The sequence below is a fragment of the Antennarius striatus genome, chromosome 11 (assembly GCF_040054535.1).
Source record: "Antennarius striatus isolate MH-2024 chromosome 11, ASM4005453v1, whole genome shotgun sequence".
Classification (NCBI taxonomy): domain Eukaryota; kingdom Metazoa; phylum Chordata; class Actinopteri; order Lophiiformes; family Antennariidae; genus Antennarius; species Antennarius striatus.
The window spans coordinates 3,845,230-3,867,831 of NC_090786.1; the positions used below are offsets into that span (position 1 = coordinate 3,845,230).

At 45.5% G+C, this 22,602-nt stretch overlaps 1 protein-coding gene across 1 annotated transcript; it reads right to left on the minus strand.

Annotated features, from left to right (window-relative positions):
* Positions 1–1,032: 1,032 nt before the first annotated feature.
* Positions 1,033–21,596, minus strand: pdzd8 (PDZ domain containing 8). The gene is made up of 5 exons (XM_068326768.1): positions 20,622–21,596; positions 17,928–18,053; positions 16,282–16,384; positions 5,861–6,023; positions 1,033–5,758 (listed from the first exon to the last, which is right to left on the minus strand). The coding sequence occupies exons 1-5, from the start codon at positions 21,476–21,478 to the stop codon at positions 3,411–3,413; spliced, it is 3,597 nt and encodes a 1,198-aa protein (XP_068182869.1). The 5' UTR covers positions 21,479–21,596; the 3' UTR covers positions 1,033–3,410.
* Between the last annotated feature and the right edge of the window lie 1,006 nt (positions 21,597–22,602).

Here is a 22,602-nt window from a genome sequence, read left to right on the forward strand (position 1 = left end):
CACCCACTGGCAGCTGAGTGTGGGAGGGGTCCCGTTTCTCGATGATCTTGTCATTTTCTGTACATTCTGTCCCGAGTGGTCATCATGTCATTTCTCACACCTGTGTTTCCCACGCTAAGAGTTGCAGTGTGTTGTTTGAGCCGAACAAAGACTTTAAAGACGTTAATTGGATGGATATTTAGTGGTTAAAATATTTATAGTTTATAATTTTGTAATAATTTAGTCCACTTTTCTGCTAAATGATGTTCCCCACTATTTACGTGAACAGACCAACACACTGAGGTCACAAGCACACACCAAAAAAAATAAATAAAAGTGAAAGCTCTGTTTGGTAACAGAAGCAGTGACGTTGGTCGGTGGACCAGAGCAGAGTGAGCTGCAATGATGGGAAACGTGGGAGAGGACACACTGTAATCAGCCTGTCAATCTCCACACTGGCCTTCCATTACTTTGCAGATGCTCACACAATACGTCCTTTATCTGCTTCTCACACCCAAGGAAGCGTCACTAAATTTTCTTGTCACACCTCTGGAGTGAGGCGGGATGTACTTAAGACGCAATAAAAGCTCTACTAAGATGTGCAGAAGAAAAAGGGTTCTTCAGCGGAGCTTGCAGGTCGTTGTTTACATGTGGAAACATGCACCTGTGCACACCTGCAAGCCTCCATCATCATTTACATGACGCCCACAAACACACGGCTTCAATTTGTCCACAGGGGACATTTCCACACGGCAGCACAATTCACGTTTCCTGAGTAAATCGTGTTGATATTTGCACTGGTGAGGGAAGATGGTCCTCCTGTTTATTACGTTCCAATATATTACACATTTTATTTCTGTTCTCAAAATCTTTAGTTTTAAAAAATTAATTATGCTTTGAGTGAATTTTAGTTTCTGTACAGAAATTTGATTAGTTGAGGTTTTCTCTTGTCAGCTGACAAACCTGTTTGTCCAATCAATACGTCACATCCCTTAAGTCGCTGGTGTTAATGCTAAAAACAGGTGAGTAGCCACAGTCATTTATACCAATATACACAAATTTTTATTTTAGACAGACAAAAACCTTCATTTTTACAGACGTTTTTTTCTTTTTCCCGTATTAAAATTAAAACAAGGGGTGGACCGAAACACAGACGGCAATAAGTATTTCTTTGAGCTTGTTTATTTAAGGTTATGTACAATAAAGCTTCATCACATGAGCCGTCTCGAAAACAGTATATAACATCACTCACATACACAACTGTGAGTTCATGTCATGAGTTCCGTGGAAGAGCACATCGTAACAACAGCAGCAGTAAGAGCGACGTTTCATAGGCCAAAGCACAGAGAACTCCTCGCAGGTTCTCATTGGTCCCTAAAAACCCTCAAGTCACATGACCAGACACATGTTCACACAGAATACTCAGTTAAACAAAAAAAGCACAAACGTAGATTCATTCTTGACAATTTTCCTACAAAAATATTGCACCAAAATCTGGAAAAAACTGGGACGGAGGGATTGATAAAGGTAGCAGCCAGTAAGCCGATGTTCGCCTATTCGCTTCTGTCGTCCAACAAGTCCTGTCGGGAGTTGAGCTGCAGTGAAAATCTACCCTCTTCTAACTCACCCATCTGTATTTTATGCTTTTCACTCATGCCAAATCCAGTAAAAGCTTTATTTTTACATTTAATTCAAGAAATTCATAGTCTTAGCCCTAAAACAGCAGCTCAGACAATCGATGTTCCTCCAAGCGGTGCCTCTGGATTTATCGGGACGATTGCTTTACTCCAAACTTTTTCACTGTGTACTGTAGTCCTAAACTGAGCCTGGGGTGTGGTTGCATTGATTTGCATGACATGTAATGTCTTAGTGGTGTGAAGACAGACAAATCTGTCCTCAATTTCACTGCTGGAAGGCTTCTAGATGCTTTTAGTACTTAATTCTAAGGCCTTAACAAAGCAACCCTCAGCACATTACACTGAAAAGTCAGGACTTTTTCAAATAGCAAAAACTCCCAGATAATCGCACCATAAAACAAACATCAGGATTGTCTCAACCAAAAGCTTAAATGATTGCTGCGGTGACCCCCGTCCAGAGTCCAGACCCTCCAACTCATCGATCTACGACTCCGTCTGGATTCTGGATGGGAATATTTTTATATTTAAGGCAGGGCTGCTACTTTCCATCGAGCCTCGACCCACTTGCACATTTCCTTTCATTCATAATCTCTGCATACGTTTCAAACATAATTCTGCTGGATTGATACCAAAATCTACTGACTGCTTTTAAAACGTTTCAAACATCATCCGACTAGCAAAATAACAATTAGAATTAAGAAAGACAAAGACAAAAACATAAAATAACGTGGGGTTGTTTTTATATCAAAGGAATTTTTATAATCACAAACAACTATTTTCCAGTGTCTCGCTGAGTTTAAAAGACGGTAACATTAAGAAGCTGCAGCTGGTTGTGATAGGTTCACTGTAACAGGCCACATTAATGCACCAAGAAGGGAGGACGGTCAACACGAAGGGAAAGTAGATTAAAGTACAATAAAGCAAATAAATAAATGCGTAACGTAAGTACACCTCGCTAACAATCATCCAGAACGTTAAGCAAGAGCGCTGATCGATTAGCGAGGTGCCGCCGTCGAGTTCTAGAACCAGATGGGATGTGTCGAACAAAACGCAACAAGAGTGAGACAAATAAATAAATAGAAGTGAACCTCCTTTCACCTTCCCAGGTAAGTTAAATACGGGTTAGACAGTCAAACATATTTGGCCTTAATCTACAAACAATAAAACGAGAGGAATGGAGAACTTCTAAACAGGAAATGACTCCACAGCCGGGTGAGGGGTGTCGATAACATCTAAAATCTAAATACGTTACTGTAAAAAAGTGCTCCGAACGAAAGATGTGTGTGACAAGATGAATGATGCTGACGTCTGGATGTCTGCACTGTCTTTTCCCAGTATGGGCTCGGTTTTCGCATCATAAAACAAAATCGATATGTTTCATTGGATGGTTCGGACTCGTACGCCACAGAGGAGTCCTTGCGTCAAAGCGGTTGCAGACAAACTGAATTAAATGCTTACGATGACGTATTAAAGCCACAGGGATTGAAAAAAACTAAAAAAATACGAAACTGGTAGGATAGACATGCAGCACAGCTGAGGGCGGAACAGTGTACCTTCTCAAACTTCCCTTTAAAAACCATCAACGTGGAAATGGCATTCATTACATTGTGCAAATCAGAACATCGATAACAGAATTCTTAAGGGAAGAAATTTCTTTATCTTCCTTTTTCCACATGAAATTAAAAAACAAACGTGTGAATCCGATATCCCCGATATTTAAAATCTGAAATCTCAATAAACAAACCGGAGAGAAATCTGAGCCTAAAGTGTTTCTTTCCTCCTCTCTAATCTTGTTTAGTGGAGCGCCTCCACACATATTTGTTCCTCGGTAATGTCATCCAGCAGCTGGACCTCCACCGGGCTGCATATGTCGCTGTCGTAGACCTCTGTCCCCATCAGGGACTCCTCCTCCAGGGCTTCCCCTTTGCCTTTAAAGCCTTGCTGCTCCGATGGCGAGGTGCTCTCCACCGACTCCAGGTCCTCGATGCCTGCCCGGTAGTGTATCATTAGCAGCGTGAGGGCCTGGAGTCTCTCTCCAGATTTGGCCAAGGCCGTGCTAATGAGGGCCTTACGCCTGACATCTGTGGCCTCCCTCTCTTCCAAAAGAAGAGCGTTGTTGTGCTCCAGCTCCTGGTCGATTTCCTGCTGCAGCTTGTCCAGCATCAGTTCTAGCTTCTGGGAGCGTTCGTCAGTGGGGAGCCCTCGGTATAAATCGCGACCGATCTCCTTCACGGCGATGAACACGCTGTCGTCGAGCCCGCCTTCCTTGCGTACGAGTTTACCGCCGCCGCCGCCGGCTTGCTTCGACGGGCTGGCGCCACTGGTGTAGGTCTCTGTATCACTGCTCTCGTTGTCGGACGTGTTGGGCGTATGCTTGGGCGAAGGCTCCACCGTTCCGGGCGCCGCGTCCACCACCTGCTCCACCAGCCGAGTTTTGGGCACCTGGCGAAGGTTGAGCAGGCGAGAGCTAGTGTTGATGATATGACGCGTCAGGCCGGTGGTGGCCCGGTTGATGGTGGATTTGGCTTCAGGGTCGGCTCCCCGGCGTTCCGTTGCCGCCACACAGTTGGGATTCTCCGTGAGGCACTTATCCTGGCACTTCTTGTGGCACACGTAGGAGCAGATCATACACTGAGAGGCTGCCTTGGTCCAGACCTTCTTCTTGCAGTACTCACACCAGGTGGGGTTCTGGAACTGGGTGTCCTGGAAGTTGTGTCGCACTTCCACCAACTGCATGGCACCATAGGCCAAGTCATCGCGCGGCGCCGAGGGGACGTGCTCCCTTTCCCTTTCCTTTACATCCTCGTCGAAGAGACTACCCTCTCGCTCCCGCTCTACCGGTACCCCCGGATAGTCGTACTCACCCTCCCCTAAGTAACAGAAGTTCAAAGTAACATCTCCGTAACCCAGCTTCTCATTGAAGCCCTTGTGAGTACTGAGGCTGCGTAGTGCGGTGCGACTCACGTTAGCTCTGGGCTCTGGAGGCCCCAACCTAAAGGTGCTCTGGAACTCAGCTGAAGCTGTAGCCATACATTCCAGGGCTAGATGTTCCAGCTGGAGGCTAACATGTCCCAGGCACAACAAACTGCCCAGCTTAAAGGGATCTTTGCACCACAGAGCCGCATTAAGGTACTTATGGTTGTTCTCTACCTCAAAGACCACAGATGCCTTTGACCAGCAGGCTGTCCGGGTACGAAACATGGATTCTGGTGATTCCCATAGGGAGTGGCCCTCTAGACTGTCCCGTGTGCTACAGCTGCTCTCTGATGTTTTATCCTTTGCTAGGTCGGCCTTGTTGCTGCTGGTCCCAGTGGAAGGGACCGGCAGCTCATCACTGGACTCCGACCTGGCAGACTGCTTCACCTCAGCCTGTTTGCCACACGTCTTTTCAGTGCCGGCCTTGTCTTCGTTGGCTCCGGGGAGTGAAAACTTTTCCGCGGGTTTGTCAGAGGTGACGGCGGCGGTATTTGTGGTAGGCGTCGCATTTGTAGTTGTAAGATTGTCAATGCCTTCCACAAGACTGGATTCCGAGGAGGCAGAGGTCAACCTTATCTGCGGTCTTGGTGGCACCGGGGGTCGAGAAGGAGGTGGTGGAGGAGGAACGGTAGGACGTTGCAGACCCTCCCCTGGGTCATTACTGGTCTTATGTGGTGAGGGCTTTGGTGATTCTTTGGGCTGGGGCTTTAGTGGTGACTGGAGACCCACCAGGTTCAATTTGCGGTTGAGGATAGGTGATATGGTGCCAAGGGGCTTCGAGGCCAGGGTAGCCACAGTCCTTTTGGGGCTTTGGTTTACTGTAAGTAAGGAATCGTCCTTAACGTCACTGGTATTTGTGGTGCTGCTGGTAGGGCCACCAGTCTGGCTCGGTTTGGAGTCCACAATCAACTCTTCAAACTCAGAGTCCATGTCTTTGCTGTCGGATATGTCACACAGGGTGGTGATAGGGGCAGGGTCTTCTTCATATCCAACAGGCTGAGAATTAAGACCTGTGTCCTCTAGTGGTCCAAACCCTTCCTGAAGAGTTCCCAGGCTTCCAAAAGAGGAAGTCTGGTGACGAGTCGGTCTCTCGTAGCGAACCACCACTCTGTCTCCAGCCTGCTTCAACAGTTTGGGCACTTGTACTGACGATGTCACCTTGACACCTGTCAACGGGAACGAAAATAAGTCGCCCGTCAGTCGTGCAAAAAGAAATGAATGACAGCTTTGAAAATGTTTCGAAACAGCAACGGTCACACATCTCACACCTCCAATGGCAATGAGGCGATCTCCCCGCTGCAAGTCTGCCAAGGCCGCAGGAGAATTGGGCGTGACGGTCTCGATGCTGACGTGCACGACGTCGCCTTCGCTGGCGGGAACGTGTCTGAATGTCATCCCGAAGCTTCCGCAGGAACCCTTGATGACCTCCGTCTGATGCACAAGAACAGAAAACCAAACAATGAAAGGAACAAAATTCTCAAGAATTCCGTCTCAAATTAACGTTTTTAGTTGATTCGATAACTTTGTGGGTATTTTGTCTGTCAAAGTAAATAAATAATCAATGCACCGCTGGCATCTCCCTTCAGAGAAACTCAAACTGAAAACAATAATTCTGCACTGAGGCAGGAAGCAGCTCCAATCAGCTCCATCCATCGCTGACTTTGTAGCAGCAGCTGCACACCGTCAAAAATCCATGCACCTGTGGCGAGGCGGAGGTGACCTGCTTCCATGGCTGACGAGCTGTCCGTCAAATCACAGCATGTGATCACCTCCACGCCACCGGTGCCAATAATGGCGTTCATAAACCCGTGCAATTTGAACAAAGGCTGTTGACCTGCCGGAGATTTACAAGCGTGATCTTTCTGGGTTTGGGAAAAAAAAGACTAAATGAGATGAAGGAGCACGAGAAAAGAGGATGAAGACACAACTGGCGTCCTGGTTGAAAAGAGAAAAGGAAGGCAGACAGGATGTGGGTAGACGGAGATGAATTACTGTAATTTCCACTGCTGTCATTTGTTACGGTTCTGGTAGAAGGCAGTGATTGAGTTAGGGATGGCCATGAATAAGAAGATGATCTACACAAGCTGGTGTAGAAGATGGGGGGGGGGCAGGTTTACTGTGGGCAGAAAGAGTCATCTACATACTGAAGGAAGTCTAACCCAGAGATAACCATGCAACTCATACTCTATTTATGCAATGAGGTGCTGTCAGTGGAGCAGGAAACAAACAGAAAGACCTCATGGTCTCATAAAGAACTCGATAACATGTAAACGACTTGTTTCATTATTACTATTATTGTAATTATCTATCTATCTATCTGTGGACCACGTATGTCGGGGTGGTTTGTCAATCCAGATCCTCAATAGCGGAATAGTTCATCTTCTTTCGTGACGGTGATATTTCACAGAAAAGATGTTGTGTCATTAAATTCTTGTGAGTGTGCAGCTGCACCTCAGACTATAAAGAGACCACGATAGATTTTGAAAAAGCAGAGCAATTCATACACTTGCACGACCAATAAATGCACAGTCACAGATAGTCATATGCAGCTAATCAAGTCCCAGCGCACAAATGAATCCAGTGATAAGACGTTTGTTGTCCTGCAGCGGAGGCTCCCACACACAAGGCTGAGGTTTTACTCAGCAGTGCATCAACCTTTAAAAGACAGTGTTTATCCTGCACAATTATAAAGGAGGCCATTTATCAAGAAATATGACGCTTGATAATCCTTCTTTGTGGAATGTGTCTTATCAATAAAAATATTCAGTCCACAAAAGACAGAAATATTCAGAAACAAAATAAAAATGCAGGCGACAGCCTGAACTGTCCTCTCCAGGAGCTGGAGCTAATGTTAGCATATTTGCAGCTAACTAACATTAAGCGAGGATTATTATTTAAACATTTTTGGCATTTATTTCAATTAATAATAAGGCATTTGTGAAAACGAAAGAATGGTCAGCTAAAATTAATGTAATTTTTTATAGATTTACATTTAAATTCTGGTAAATGTTAAAATCCAGAAAGTCAAATTGAAAGGTTATGCCAGCAATAATCTTGATCCAGTCTCATTCCGCAAACTGATTTTAAAATTTGATGACTTTTTTTTAATCAAAGCTAGTTTCAATTTTAGTATTTTAAATTGCACCTGTTTTTTCACAAATGATCTGTATTGTGCATTTAATTCTGACTGCTTCCTAGGCGTACCGTACTTCTTTGTTGCATTGTAAATACCTCTATATGTTCATTTTTGGTCTCTTGGGTTTAATCTGAAGCATTTTGAAAGGAGTGTTTGAAATGTTGAAGTCAAGACTGTGAAAAACGTCAAAAAGAACTCGATTAACAAAAAAAAAAAAAAAAGTGATCTATGGATCCTTTCTTTCTGAGAAATGCTGCTCCTCCAAATTGCTGCGTTTAATTGTTGCACGCTAGAGTTTTCTCTCGGGGGCTGAGCGGCAGCGACTCGACCAACCTTGTTAACATCGACTGGGACACCGAGCGGCTCTCGGCTCCTCGTCTCCAAGCAGGAAAGACAAACAAGAAAAGCAGCAACGCTGAACTGGCCGGATGTAAATGGAGCAATTCTCCATCTATTCCAGTAAAGCCAGTCTCTCTTTTATCTGCCGCAGAGCAAATGAAAGGTTAATATGTTGAAACAGCAGCCATTGCTGCTTTACCTCCAGGACCGAAGCTTTGTTTGATCTTTTGAATAAAAACACTCAGATGTCTATTACACACAGTACACCTGATCTTCATCTCCCTACCCTTAGATAAAACACCACAACCTTTCTGGATGGACGGAACACAACTCTATTCTTGTGATGCAATGCAATCCGTAGTCACATGTCATGTCACAGTCATGTTTGGCAAACACTAACATTAAAATTAAACCAGAACGACTCCGCAAGACTGGAATTATTTAAATAATGTTCAATTAGAACCAACCCCTCATGCTAATCCGTCTTTGTTTTTCCAATTTGTATTAATCAGCAAATAAGATGTTACGTGACATGTCAAAGGTCAAATTAGGGTTCTATGTCACCGTTAAAGCCGACATGACTCCACACACACCCTCTAAACTCCAAACGCAACGTTTAAGGTGAGATTTGATTAGTCGTTTCTGCAGGTACGCTTCCGTGGGAAACGGCCCCCTGCAGGCCGGCAGGGAATGACTGGGATGGAACAGCATCTCCCGTTGCTTGGATGAACATCCGCTCTGCAAGTCTGGACGGGAGGTGGGGGATTCGGGGGGTGGGGGTTGAACAAATCCTTTTCCCTGTCACTGCGCTGCTCGGTAATTTAATCTAATACCACATGTCAGATCGATTTGTGTATGGTTATAGGGTAGGAGTCGCTGCGAGGCAAGTGCGGAGCAATTCCCTGCCACGTCCAATTAGCAGCCCTGCTGGTGATGGGGACGGCGTGGGCTGAGGAGGGCGGAGCTCCCGGCTGGTAGCCGCCCAGGTGTTTACGTCGGCACTGGGTAAACGTGTTCTCGGACACGGCGCCGGACGGGTCGATGCGTCATCGTCATTCAAGAACCCAGTACGATCTGACCCAGTGACGCGTACCAGTATGGGATCTGGTATCTGGTAATGGGTACCAGAAATAGGGACAAGAGCATCCATTATTGGCTCCTTAATTTAGCTTAAACCCACGAGGCTCACGTCAATAGAAGCTCACCAAAAGGTTGAGCACCTGCAGAGTCCATTAACTGGCGGCGCTGAAAAAGATCGTAATTCCCTACAAAAGCACAACAAGAAAATGTCATTAAGTGTGGGAAATCAACAAAATAACAGCCAAAGGTTTCTTAGTGTCTTTGGTAGGAGCTTTAGCAAACAGCTGAAAGTTGCCTGATGTTTTCAGGTGTTCGCTGTTCGGGTTTGAACAATTTGGATCGATATCGGACGACCCTCGCTGACCTACAACGGTCAGGCGATTTAGTCGATATGAAGACGTGAATTAAAGCCGATGCAGGTTGGCCTGATGACGCTGATTACTCAAAGATGAGCTCCTGAAATGTTTACACGCTACACCTTTATAAATGATGGTTCCAGGGTTGAATGAGTCTGGACAAAAGTTCTGCTCTACTGGGAAACAACTCCGACGCAAACACACAATGACAACTAGCAGTGACTCAGTCCTTTTTAGAGGCGCATCGTCTGCATCAGCGTCAAGGATGTAGGAAGACGGTGACGCGCCGCGTATATTTGTGCTTTTTTCTGCGACTCCATCTGAATTTTCAAGTTGCCCCTTTTTAATCACGGGCAGCAGGTTTCAAAAGCACCGGGAACAAAGGAGTTGTTATGGAGACTCCGCCAAACAAAAAACGGTGCCTCGAGAAATTTGCACTTGTATGGGGAGGCAACGGCGGCGTGGTCGCCCACGCCGTCCCCCTTCCCCCTTTGTAGCCCTGTCATTGTAGAGACATTAAAACGTAATGATCTGCATTGACTGTTACATCACCCGAGTTTATTAAATGACAACTAGATTCTAAACTACGACCACGGGCAGCATCATCGGGTCCTTCCTTATCAAGCTGGCATTTCAGTGGTTCAGTCTTTTGAGCACAAACGAAGCTCCTATCTCCTCCACGGCGAGAGGAGGCGTCATTTTCCGCTGCAAAACCTGTAAGGCGTCGACCACTTGATCGCGTAACATTTACTTATCGTCCTCGTTTCCCGCCCACAGGTAAACGGGCCCTCATGTCGACGCGTCGTTAACGCGTCGCTTCTAGTTTGAAAGAAATTGAAACTATCCTCAGCGCGTCTCGGAGGAAGAGCACGATAAAAATAAACATTTTTTTTATTTCATTTGGCTCGGCTGCTGCGACAATACATCCCGTATAATATAATTTTTTTTTTTGTTCGCTGAGGAGACGTAAAAAGAACAAATATACTCAGTGGTTACCATCATTCTAAGTAGCACTGACACAGCGGAGGAAAAACAGACGAGTCGACGTCATGTCAGCTGTCAGATCCTCCCAGATGGGAATTTAGAGTAATTTCGTAAATCAAGAGTCTGTGTTGTCTCTGAAAACTGACGGGAGTTAGCTAAACCCACATGAGCTTGGTGCAGCATCCTTTAATTTGTTATGGGTGATTATTATTTCACGATAGTGCAAAAAAAAAAAAAAAAAAAAAAAGGAACAATTTTGCAATGTTTCAATTAATTTTTTTGTTTTTAAAAATACCTTTTCATTATCTATTTGTTATTCCGTAAAAATAAAAAAACTTCTGCTCCTTTATTATCAGAGCAAATCGTATCTTCACAGGAGCTTAATTTGCACAAACATAATTTTACACACTATTTGACGGCTTTAGGGACGAAATGCCTTCGAATCTGAAACACAAACCATGCAGCGGCGGCATGACCCCTGACAAATTCCCGGTAATTTCTTTTCAAATGAGAGATCATGCCAACGGGATCATAACAACAACAAAAAAAAACACACACAAAACAAACAAAAACAGAACACACCACTGTCAATGAAAAGAGAAAGAAGCCCATAATGTGGCGGTGGCTCTGTCGGTCATGCACAGAGCTGCTGGTCTATTGAGTTTCCTCTAAGGTGAATTGATCTGTGGAAGAAGCGATTAGAAACAAACAGCTTGTGGGACAAACCTCTGATGTCTTTAATCTACTTTTCACCACACGGCCAGCTGTTGTCAAACAGAATATGAACAGGACTTTTAATTGGCACGGCAGGGCGGAAATGGATGATGAACATGTCGCCGGCCAAGACTCGCTGCGTGCGTTATGGAAAATGACATGGCTGGCCTTAGGTGCAATTAGATTACACGCTTTGACGTGACAAACAAGCATTATTGCATCGCTTCCAGATTTAAAACCTTTACTTCAGGCTGCGTTTGAGATTTGAATCAATCATTGGTAATCAATCAGTCCCAATTCTGAAGGGTGGTGTGTCCTGTTTCCTCAGGAGAGGGAGGGGTAGTGATCCGGCCCTTCAGATCAACCTTCAAAAAAGTTTTGCAGATGCAGTGTATACGCAGATTGGGTGAAAAATCCCAGAATGCTTTGCAAACAAAAGCAGCATAAAAGAAACCATCCCAGTAAAAGGAGAGCAGGTATTTCCTAAAGCTGTAAATGAGGTCAGATTTGTCCCTAGTTGCTAACGGCAGCAGCAACAGGTTGGTATGGAACTCGAACACTTCCACGAGTTCCAGAAATCTGTGTGGCCGTTATCTGAAACAGAAGGTGTCGGATGTCCTGATGACAAGGCGAGGGGCCTCCCGGTTTCTGGAGAAAGATTTCAACCCTTCGGTACTGTCGAAAAGTCAGGTGTGCAGGAAAACAAGGAGTCAGGTCAACAGTAGAAACTGGGATTGGACCAACGTGTCCATGGCAACAGAAACGGTAGCCGATAGCAAGCTAGCATGTAGGCTATCGAAACAGGAAGTGCAGACGTCTAGACGTTGCTCTTCCTGACATTTGTACATCTTGGGTTGGTCTTTGACCGTTTCTGACGCCAGACGGCAGCATGACAGTCTCAGTGTTTTCACCAATTTTATATTGTTTGATGCATATCAGCAAATTTACACAAGGACTCGTCAAACTATTATATGCACACGCGTGTCCCTGCAAACATGTGGCGCCCGTGCAGGCGTGCGTATCTGAGCCTCTTCGCCAACCGTCTGTCATTGGTCGACCAGGGTAGATTAAAAACACAGAGACAGAGAGTGGAACATCAAACACATGAGGTGTGTGTGTGTGTGTGTGTGTGTGTGTGTGTGTGTGTGTGTGTGTGTGTGTGTGTGTGTGTGTGCGCGCGCATCCGTTTGAAGTCACTACTGTGTGAAATGCTTAGAAACAGTAACTGGAGGAGTTTATTGCAGATCAATGATGCAAATTTTGTCATGTAGATAGTTAGATATACATCCAACCATCCATCCATCCATCCATCCAACCATACATCCAACCATCTGTTGGATGTCTGTTGTGAAAAGAAAGACTACCCTACCTCATTCTATTGAAATCTGCTAAGTAATGTTTGTGCCTTAATCTCTTCTTTCCCCTCTTTTTCTAAACAAATCTGTAATGGAGCTGACTTCCACAGAGCACAGCGCCCTCTGCTGGTAGGAAGACTACAGGTATGGCTCTTCTTCATTTGCCTCTCAAGTGCATTGTGGGCCTGTAATGATTCAGTTAGCCTTCAAATTCTAGTGGATTCCCCTCCACCTCGGGGACAGACAATCTCCAAGGAGGAAGTCATGATAAATGAAAGAATAAACATATGTTTACATATAAATAACTTAAACTAAATATTATTTTCTAGCAAACATAGAAATAAAAGGCTTCTCACTTCAAGTCCTGGAACCTCAATGATTTGACAGTCACTGCCTGAAACTGACCACAGATGGAACAAAGTTGAACATTCAGCCATAAATACACACCTTTCTTCTTGTACAACACAACAACCACCCACCAAATAAAACCGACATTACACAACAACATGTTGAGCGTACGGGAACATCATACGTGTCTCAGGTCAAACTGTCAGCAAGCATCAGCACTCAAGGCCGGCGATGGAATCAACAGAGCAGATGTGCAAACACGCCTGACGGAGTCCCCAACCCCCAACCTCAACACGCCATAAATGAGCAATGAAAAATAAAAAAAAAAACCCACACACCTGTTCAATCTCACTCTGTAATGGAACAGGGCTTCATTTAGTTCACAGGTGGCAGACGCAAATACAAACAGCACAATGTGAAGTGGCCGGAGCAAACATTGACCAATGGGAGGCAGCGGAATAAAAGGCACCGCTGTGTATAAATAATAAATATGACGAAGGGGAACCATTCAGAGAAATGAAGCCGTTCTATTGATATAGACGTATTCAGGGGTTTTTTTTTTAAAAACCCTAAGAATAATTTGTTCCTCATAATAAAGAAAATTGTACTTTTGTCCTTCGCCGTCTCAGATCAGGTGATCGCAGCGCCATAAATTATCACCGATTAGCCGGACAAACCGGCGACGCAATGTCGTTCGTGTTAAGTGAGGCGGGTCGATCGTGGCGCCTGAAGCAGCTTTCAGTTCAATGTAGAAATTTAAAAAAAACAACAACTCTCACACTAGAAATGAAAAATAAAATTTTAGTTGGAAACTCAGGAGAACTCAAAAACCACAAACATCTACCAACATTTAGAAAATTTGTTTCCTGAAATTCACGTCGTTCATGGCAAGACGGCGTTGAGACGTTGAACCGCCCACGTTTTTAAGGCGGGACCGGATTCTAGAGTGTGAAAAAAAGACCAAAACGTGTCAAACATCAACTCCAGCTCCATTGAAATGGCACGAAAAACCATCAACATGAGACGAGTGGTTGTTTCCACGAGCCATCCGGCAATCGTCAGGGAATAAGCAGGCAGCGTGACAAAGATGGCCGACTGACCTTTTCCAGGCGGTACAGTCTTTCTTCTTCGCTGGAGAGTCCTGCTGGGAGCGAGCAGACCGGAGACGTCGGATAAAACGGGCTCAAAATGCCACCGCCAATCTGATTTCTTTATGTTTATTGGCGAAAAAAAGGGACGGCAGTGTTTTGAAGTGGCGACGACGGTGTGTTTGAGTGTTGGGTTACTGGGATTTGCATATTCATGACTTATCAGATTGCTGGCAGCACCCTCACCTGACCTGGGGTCGGTTCTTGAGGACGGAACGTAAATGTGTTTGCATAAATTTAGCTTGAGCCTCTCTGTTCAAACAATGTCAAACAGAAGGAACGCTATTGACACACTATAGTATTGTATCAGTTGTGTGCAATAATCAGAACACAAGAATTGCTTAAATTGCTCAACCCAAGAGATGTTACAATTGTTAAGCTATAAACAACACATTTACAGATCAGGTGACGCTTAAAGGCCTACATTTACAGTCACTGGGTAAGAAACATGTGAAGACCCAAAGGGAACCGGTCCCGTTTGCTCCTCCTGACTTCTTTTGTAACTCTTTCATAGACTTCATTATAATATTTACATCTTTGATTCGATGTTTTTTGTGCCTTTGTCTCGCAAAATCAGAACCGTCCCTCCGGCGGCGACAGCGGTTAAAGGTGCTCGTTCACGCCGTCCCCCTCCTCCCACCCGGCCTCCTGCTGGTGTGTTTCTTTACGTTCACAAGGGGACTTTTTGATTCTGAATTGTCCTTCGACGCTCAGAAGACCGCAGCAATGTGGCCGCGCCAAGAAGCATCAAGTCGCTCTTCACTTCTGCAAATGCAGAAAGGTCATCCGTGCTCCTGGTTCTTCCAGACTTCACTATTCCGATGTGCTTTACTCTGGTAACAGCAACGAAAGACAGCGACGTATTTAATACTCCGCCGCTAGGGTTTTGAGACGTGTGAAACGACGGCCGCCTTCAGGAAGGACTCCTCTGTTTGTTCTTGAACCTTGAATGGTTTCGGTGACTCCCTACCGACCCCTGTTGGAGGCCTTCGCTGTCTGGTCTCAATACCTTCCTAAATTCACCATCATGCTTTACCTCGCGTGGAAGCATCTGATTTTAGTTATTTAAACCATCTTGTTTGACTTCAAAATTTCGAGGGAACATGACAATCTTCATTACAAAACACATCCTTCGCCACGTCCCCTACAGCATCATCGCGCGTTGCATAACAATGACTCATTGCTTTTTTTCTCCACACGTGTTCCGCGGGACCCGTTTATCGTTAGCATAAAATAAAACATGGAATTCTTTCCTTTCCCATTTGTTCCATGTAACTAAGAAATATTAAAATTCATTTTATCCTTACTTTATGTGACATAACAAAAATGTGACATAACAAAGCTGGATGGAAACTATTTAACCACATGAAGAGTATCTGTGATATTTAGCATATTTCACATAACAGAGTTGTAACTGTGGGCTCATACTTCCTTTTTTCATAATAGCACAGTTAAATGTTGACAGGAAGCGACCCTGAAAACTCACTGCCCCCTGGTGGACGAAGGGATTCAATTACTCAAATGTCATTAAACTTTGTGAAAAAAGCGCACAATCACTGTGCAAAGTGATACAAATAATCTCTGAACCCCTTCAAATGTCATTCAGCATACGGTGAGGATAGCAGCAACAGGCGCCGCTGGAGCCGGAGCCGACAATTAGGGCTGACATTTCGCTCTAAAGCGGACATTAGTCACCTCCAAACAAGCCTGATGTGATAACTGTAATATCTCTAAATTGCAGCAATTAGCAAAGGTTTGCCAGAAGGGGTTGAAAATTTTCCATGCTACTTCAAAATGTCAACAATGGGGCAATTGCATCACAGCAGAAATGATAATAAGATTTTATTATATTGAGTGTTAATAAGACAAGATGTCGGGTATGTAACAGCTCCGGTGTCTGATGCTGGTGGTAGTCACCCAGTATTTACCCATGGCCGGGGCATGAAATCTTTAAATGGGGCCTCCTATGGCGTGTAACCGTTGGCAACAAGAGGCAGATCCAGACGACACTGTCATAGGATGATTTTTTTTTTAACTTTATCCCTAAACCAAAAACTATGGAGGGACGGGTCAAAGGTCAGGTGAGAGGAACATACATATGTAGGGTTGTTGTCTCGGATTCGTGAACTATCTTTAACAAAAAAAAGAAGCTATAGAGTTTGGAACTTTAAACACATGCAGACATAAACCTCCGGTGGAAAAATACACTAGAATGCGAGAAGAACCCACCTGTTTGATGGAGCTGCGAGTTTTCTCCTTCCACTGGTGGCTGCTCAGCTCCAGAGTGCAGTGGACACGAGTTTCTCTGTCGTAGGAGCCCAGGATCAAAAGCCTGCACAGACAGGAAGTCAGGAAACAGCTGTGAGATGCAACCAACACAACGAGACAACAACTGAAAGACCGGGATGATTACTTAATGATATTTAAAGATAAGAACGTAAAAGGACCGGTCGCCGTTTTCAGGATGAACATAAAGATTAAAAACATGAACGTCTGAATAATACAAACGGAATAAAAGAGGAATAAAAGTTTAATCCCTGAGGATTCATCATTTGCTCTCTGGACAAACTGAAGGATGCAGCTGGACCAGATGGTGATGCTGTCCAGAAAGAAACGCACGGTTGGCGCAATGCTGCCCTCTGCTGCTCAGGAGACGCATTACACTCCATTTAAAAGTCAACTCCGGGATGCTTTGCTTCCTCATCGCTGGAACAATACAGCCTGTTTAGGGTCACATGGACTCCAACCACGGATCAGGAGATCCCAGAGGAAATCCTCTCCATCTGACTTTGGGTGTTCCAAAAGAACGATGATCCAGAGAAGACCTCAGAGTCTACCCAGGCTTGTTTTCAGTTCCGGATCGTTCTACAGGCCGCCACAGTCCCACGACTGGAATCCACAGAAAATGGGATTTCAGGAAGATGGTGGCGCCAACCGAGGAAACCTGGAGGCACTGATAAGTATAGAGACTAAAAAAAATGGCTCCATCTGTATCGCCTTAATGTGGGCGTGGCTCCCTCTACTGGGCATTAAGGCACATTACACCCAACGTGTCCCACTGAGCTGAGAGGAAGTGTGTGAGGTCTAGATTTAAACCCTTTCAGTCGTGGGTCGGGGAGAGTCTCCAAACTAAAAGCCTCTCCTGAAGGAGGTGAAATAAAAACGGCGGGCGGAGGAGCAGAGATGTGAATTATTGATGGACGATCATCCTGCGGTCTATCAGCCACATCCAAACGTGGTTCAATACACACACACACACACAAATCACCCACCCCCCTCCTCTGAGGCAACCGAGATAAGGCTTCTCTATGGAGGCCCGCTGGGGACGACAGAATGGACTCTGCCCTATTAAAATTTAAACGTGTGTGTGAAGAGGCAGTGTGTGTGTGTGTGTGTGTGTGTGGCAGGACAGAGCGAGGTCTGTTCGGTACCATCTCACGACCGCTGCCGACGTTGTGCCATGAATTACGGCGGCGATGCGTCGAGGGAGAGACGCCAGGCAGCGATTGTGTTCGGACGTCGCTCTGCACCCCGTTGGTTCTGATACCTCAGGTACGAGTTCACCTTTGACCCAAGACTCCGCCCCCCCCTGCCCCGCCCACTCCTTGTGATGCAAAAGCGGAACTGTTTCAAAAAATGGGAGTTGTGTTTCTCAGATTAAAGTAGTTTGAGAGATACAATGTCTTTTCTATCTGCATCAATATTTTATTTACCTCCATCAAAGAGGGAACGCCTCGGCTTTATTGATTTATTTCAGTCGGGTCCGTCTTAGGACCAATCTGGATCCAGAATTTTTTTTCAACTTCACGTTTAACGACTGGACCAAAAATGTCATCACCATGAGATCGGAGCGCACCACAGAGTGTTGGTCTTACCTGCTACATTCAATGAGGGTGACTCTGAGTCGGCCTTCCACCAGCTTGCTGTCCTGGAGCGACAGATCCAGATCGTAACCCGAGCCCAAAGGCGCCTGGACTTGGAACGGGAAGAAGGGTTTGTATCTGGAAACACAGAAAAAAAATCCAGAGTGGGTTTGAATTCAAGATTTTCACAACCTAAACTGAGGAGTCTTGCTGGTGTAGGTGAGAAAAAGATCTTATTGTTACCATGGATACCAACGCTAACACTCTGGGTAGAGTAAACTGGCTCTGAAGAACCTGTTCACTTGCTTCCAGGGAGGTGTGAAGTGACGAGTGCTGTGGAATGCAATCGGTGCTGATTTGGATCTCTTGGGTGCAGAACCGAATTCCTCACTACAGCAGCGTAACGCGTAAACATGTCGCCCGGCGTCGGAGGCTCTGCCGTTCCAAACAGTTGAAATAATAATAATCAAACTATTTATTCCCATTTGGGTTCAAAAATTGAAGTTAAACCTAAAGTTTCTGGACAAAACCTGAGTCAGAACCGGGGATCTGGACTGACTAGCCCCCATAGCTCGACTTTACATCAGCGCCGTGACGCCTGGATTACCTCCAGCGGGCCGCCATCCCGGCACTACCCCACCCCCACCCCCCTCCCGTGGAAACACCATCTGTGCCACTCGAGTCAAAAGGTCCAGATTTGCGTCTCGGGGGCTGCTCTTCATTACATCATCATCGTCGTCACGCTAGCTCTGCAGGATGGTGGGTGATGCACGCTCACGAGCGCGTTTACAGATCCTCTCCCACGCGGCTCGTGAGGCAGCGAAGCGAGATTTAGGAGATGAACGTTCAACGTGAGCATTTCCTGCCTGGACATCAAGAGGAAATAGTCTCGTCCTGTCAAACTCAGGTCGTGTGAAACGCTGTCCGAGATTACGATTGGTGACGTGAGTCGTGGATTATGTGTGTCAGAACGTCTTCAACTCGAGGTCCGGAAGCTCCTCGCCGTCTGAGCGGAAGATGAAACCAACCGCCACCGCCGTACGCGAGCAGGAACGACCCCAAAGAGGAACCGAGGTTTCGTTGCATCAACTGAAATCCGATAGACGATGAACTGAAAGCTTCTCTTATCACGTCCGTCCAGCTCCACCAGAAGCCGGTCGCACTTCCTTCCTGAATCCAATTAAGACGTCTAGGAGGAAAGTGCATTCATCCGCCAGGGATGAAGGACTTCCTGGACTCAGGCTGGACCTGCAAGGTTCTCCAGAACACATCAGCAGCTCAGCCTGGACTCCTCGGGTGTTATTTCAGTTCCATACCCCACTTTAAATCACTCGAGTCTCCCCAGTAGAATAAAAACCTAATAATGCGAGTTCACTTTCGCTGCTCCACACTTTCTACTTCTCCTTTTCCCTCCCTTCCTGTTTTTCTCAGTTCTTGAAACTTGTTTCTGTCTTCTGATGACAGCCTAGACGTGTTCCATTTCAGTTAAAGATGGTGGATCGCACCACTGAGGTCACCAAGGTCCAACCTCTGTTTGGTAGTACTTTGACAATAAACTTGCTAGCTAACATTATTATTATTATTATTAATATTAATTTTTTTTTTTATTATTATTGACAGATGCTGTGACAAAACATAAAACGGTTTTCTGTGGGTTCAGTTTGTAATAGACTCAACGACAACAACAACAACAACAAAAACCTATAGATTCAACAACAACAACACAACTCCATAGATTCAATACAACAAACAACAACACAAACCTATAGATTCAACAACAACAACAACACAACTCCATAGACTCAACATAACAGTTGCAGTTGGACAACTGACCCTCAGGTGTGGACAGGTAATCTGTAGGGCAGCAGCACAGATCACCTGTCCACACCTGCGGTCAGGTGATCTGTGGGCGGGGTCAGGCGCGGTCCAATGTTATGATTTAAACGCAAAAACACACAAAGCAAAAAGCATAAAACTCCGCCTCCTGGGCTCAGTGCGCTTCCCATCTGCTGCCTGCTAGCGACGTAGCACATTTAACCCTTTGTACAGCCTCCATCCGACCGCCGGACGAGACGCCACGGTGACCGTGTCAGCGAGGCAGATGATTGGCTCATTGGAACGAGATAAGCCAGAAAGTTGTTGACGAGGCCTGAGAGTATTGACTGAACAGGGTGTGTGAGAGATAAGTGGGGACAAAGACAAGCCTCTGAAAAGGACAAATGAAGGCAAAATAATCTATTCTTCTACTTTGAAACCATCTTTGCATCCGTATGTATGTGAATAAACAATAACAACAACAACAACAACAACAACTAGGCTAGCTTCATACCAACCAATGCCTCTGGAGTCCACCAGACAACAAACAATGGACAATTTGTGTGTTGCGACAACACCACTCTGTGCTGTGTATTTCCCGTGGCGGTGGAGGCCGATGGCGCTTCCAAACCTGACCCTATCTCAGCTTGTTGACGTCGAGCACGATGTCTCCCGTTATTTCTTTGGAGTTTGTTTTTTTTTCTCCTGCTGAACTCATATGATTTGACCCACAGGTTATTTTCATGACAAACAAACTACACAGTTTCTAAGTCAACACAATGGTGCATTCATGTACACTCTGCATGAAGACAACTATTCATGCATGCATTTACAGTGACTATAATGAGACGTCGTGGTGACGTCACGCAGTGGAGGATGTTGTGAACCCACCTGATTTTGTAGTTGGGGAGGGTGTGCTTCTTCTTGATCACCCGCTTCAGCTGGTTGACGATGATGGAGGTGAGCTGAGGCAGGGGCCTCCCTTCGAACTGGGACTTGACCTCAAAATCCACCAGTGGGTCCTCCAGGAAGGAGAAGGACCAATGGGAGAAGGGCATGCGGGTGAACTGCAGCCTCAGCCTGCCCACCACGCGTCTCATCTTCACGAACAGGTAGGCAGACTTCCCAAACACCAGATCCACGTCGATAGCCAGGTGGAAGCCGCCATTGTACTCCAGGTCCACCTCGAAGTTGAGCTCCTCGGGCATCCCGTCCTCGTTCAGGTGCACCGGCTTCATCAGCCGGGCCGTTTTCAACACCGGGAGGGAATTCCCCAGGGAGATGTCCCTCAGACTGAGCCCCTCCAGGAGCCGACCCGCCGTCTTGGTCTGCAGCAGCTCCTCGAACTCCACCTTGATCTTCTTGGTGAGCCAGTGCCTCACCACGGGGGTGTCCCTCAGCTCCCTGAACAGGAACAAGAAGATCGCGTTCAGGAAATTGCACGTTTCTGCTTTCCCGGCATCCACACATTCGCTCTGAGGAGGCGGCGGCGGTTGTTTGCCGCTGACAGCCGCCGTGGTGACGGCCTCCGGCGGTCTGGATGCGGCGGACGCCGCGCCGTCCTGTGCCTGGCCTGGGTCGGCTTGTTGGGTATTAAAGTAATCCTTCAACGCGTTCTCCGGCACTACTTTCACGTACTGCACTGTCCTGCTGACGGGCTCCGGGTTCCTCCGGTATATCAGTAAAAACTGTAATAGCAGCGTAATGACCGCCCCGGAGAAGGCGGAGATGATTATTAAGTAGATCATTTCGAGCCGCGGCCGCCCCGGAGCTCACCGGGTTCTCATAATCCAACGTCCGGCCGCGTTAACAAAGCAAGTTCCACCTGGTCGCTCTCAAAGCTGCCATATCATCTGCTTCTTCCCTGTGCTTCAGGCTCGTCTTCTGATTGGTCCAACGGGTTACGTGACTGTGCGTGATGACGGAGGCGGAATTAGTTTCTCCAGATGCATTCAAAGACGTAGGACTTTTCCCATATCCTGTCAGGGAAAGTTGTTTTAAGAAAGAAGAAGAGACACACTTTTAGTGCCCCTCTTGGGGAAATTATCTTAACATGATTGTTGTAACACGATTGAGGTTTTCCTCATTTGTCGCTTGAAAAACACTACATATTACTGAATGTTTTTATTTTGTACATCTGGTAGTGAAAGAATGAAATACACTGGAGATAAAAACAAATAAAGGCCACTGAAAGTAGACAAAACGGCCGTAACAATTATGAAAGCGATTAAATGTTCAATAGGGAGTAATCTGAACCTACCCCTTCTCAACTACATAATTAATAATCATTCATCCTAAACATACATAATTACACATAAATATTTACAAAAAACAGAGAGAATTAATTTATATAAACAAATACTTAAATCATTTATCAAAACACCTGACTAAAGCTCTTCTTCCCTCCTGTACCTTTTGAAAACCATGTGTGCGTACCACTTTTTACACTGAGTCATACTTGGACAGTATTCATCATTAATTAAATCTAGAAACAATCTATAACCGTTCTCAATGAGACAGAGTCCTCCTATGAAACTACATTTAATTTATGATAAATTTTATTTGGGTTCATGCCAAATTGCGTACTGTTATAAATATCAACTCTGGCCATGACTGAATTTTTCATCCATGCGTATTTTTAAATCCATGCATTATGCGCTCTGAAATGTAATGATGTAAAAGCCTTCAAATTTGGCAGGTTTAGAGGTAGATTTCTCTTCAGTCCCGTCTTTATCCAGTCTCATCCAGTCTGCCACCAGACATGTTTATGTTAGAATTTTAAAATAAATTTTAAGTGTCCACATCACAGCTTTAAATAACGGATTCATCTGGAACTGTGGAGAGTTTGGTCGAGTGTAGATGTCTGGTGTTC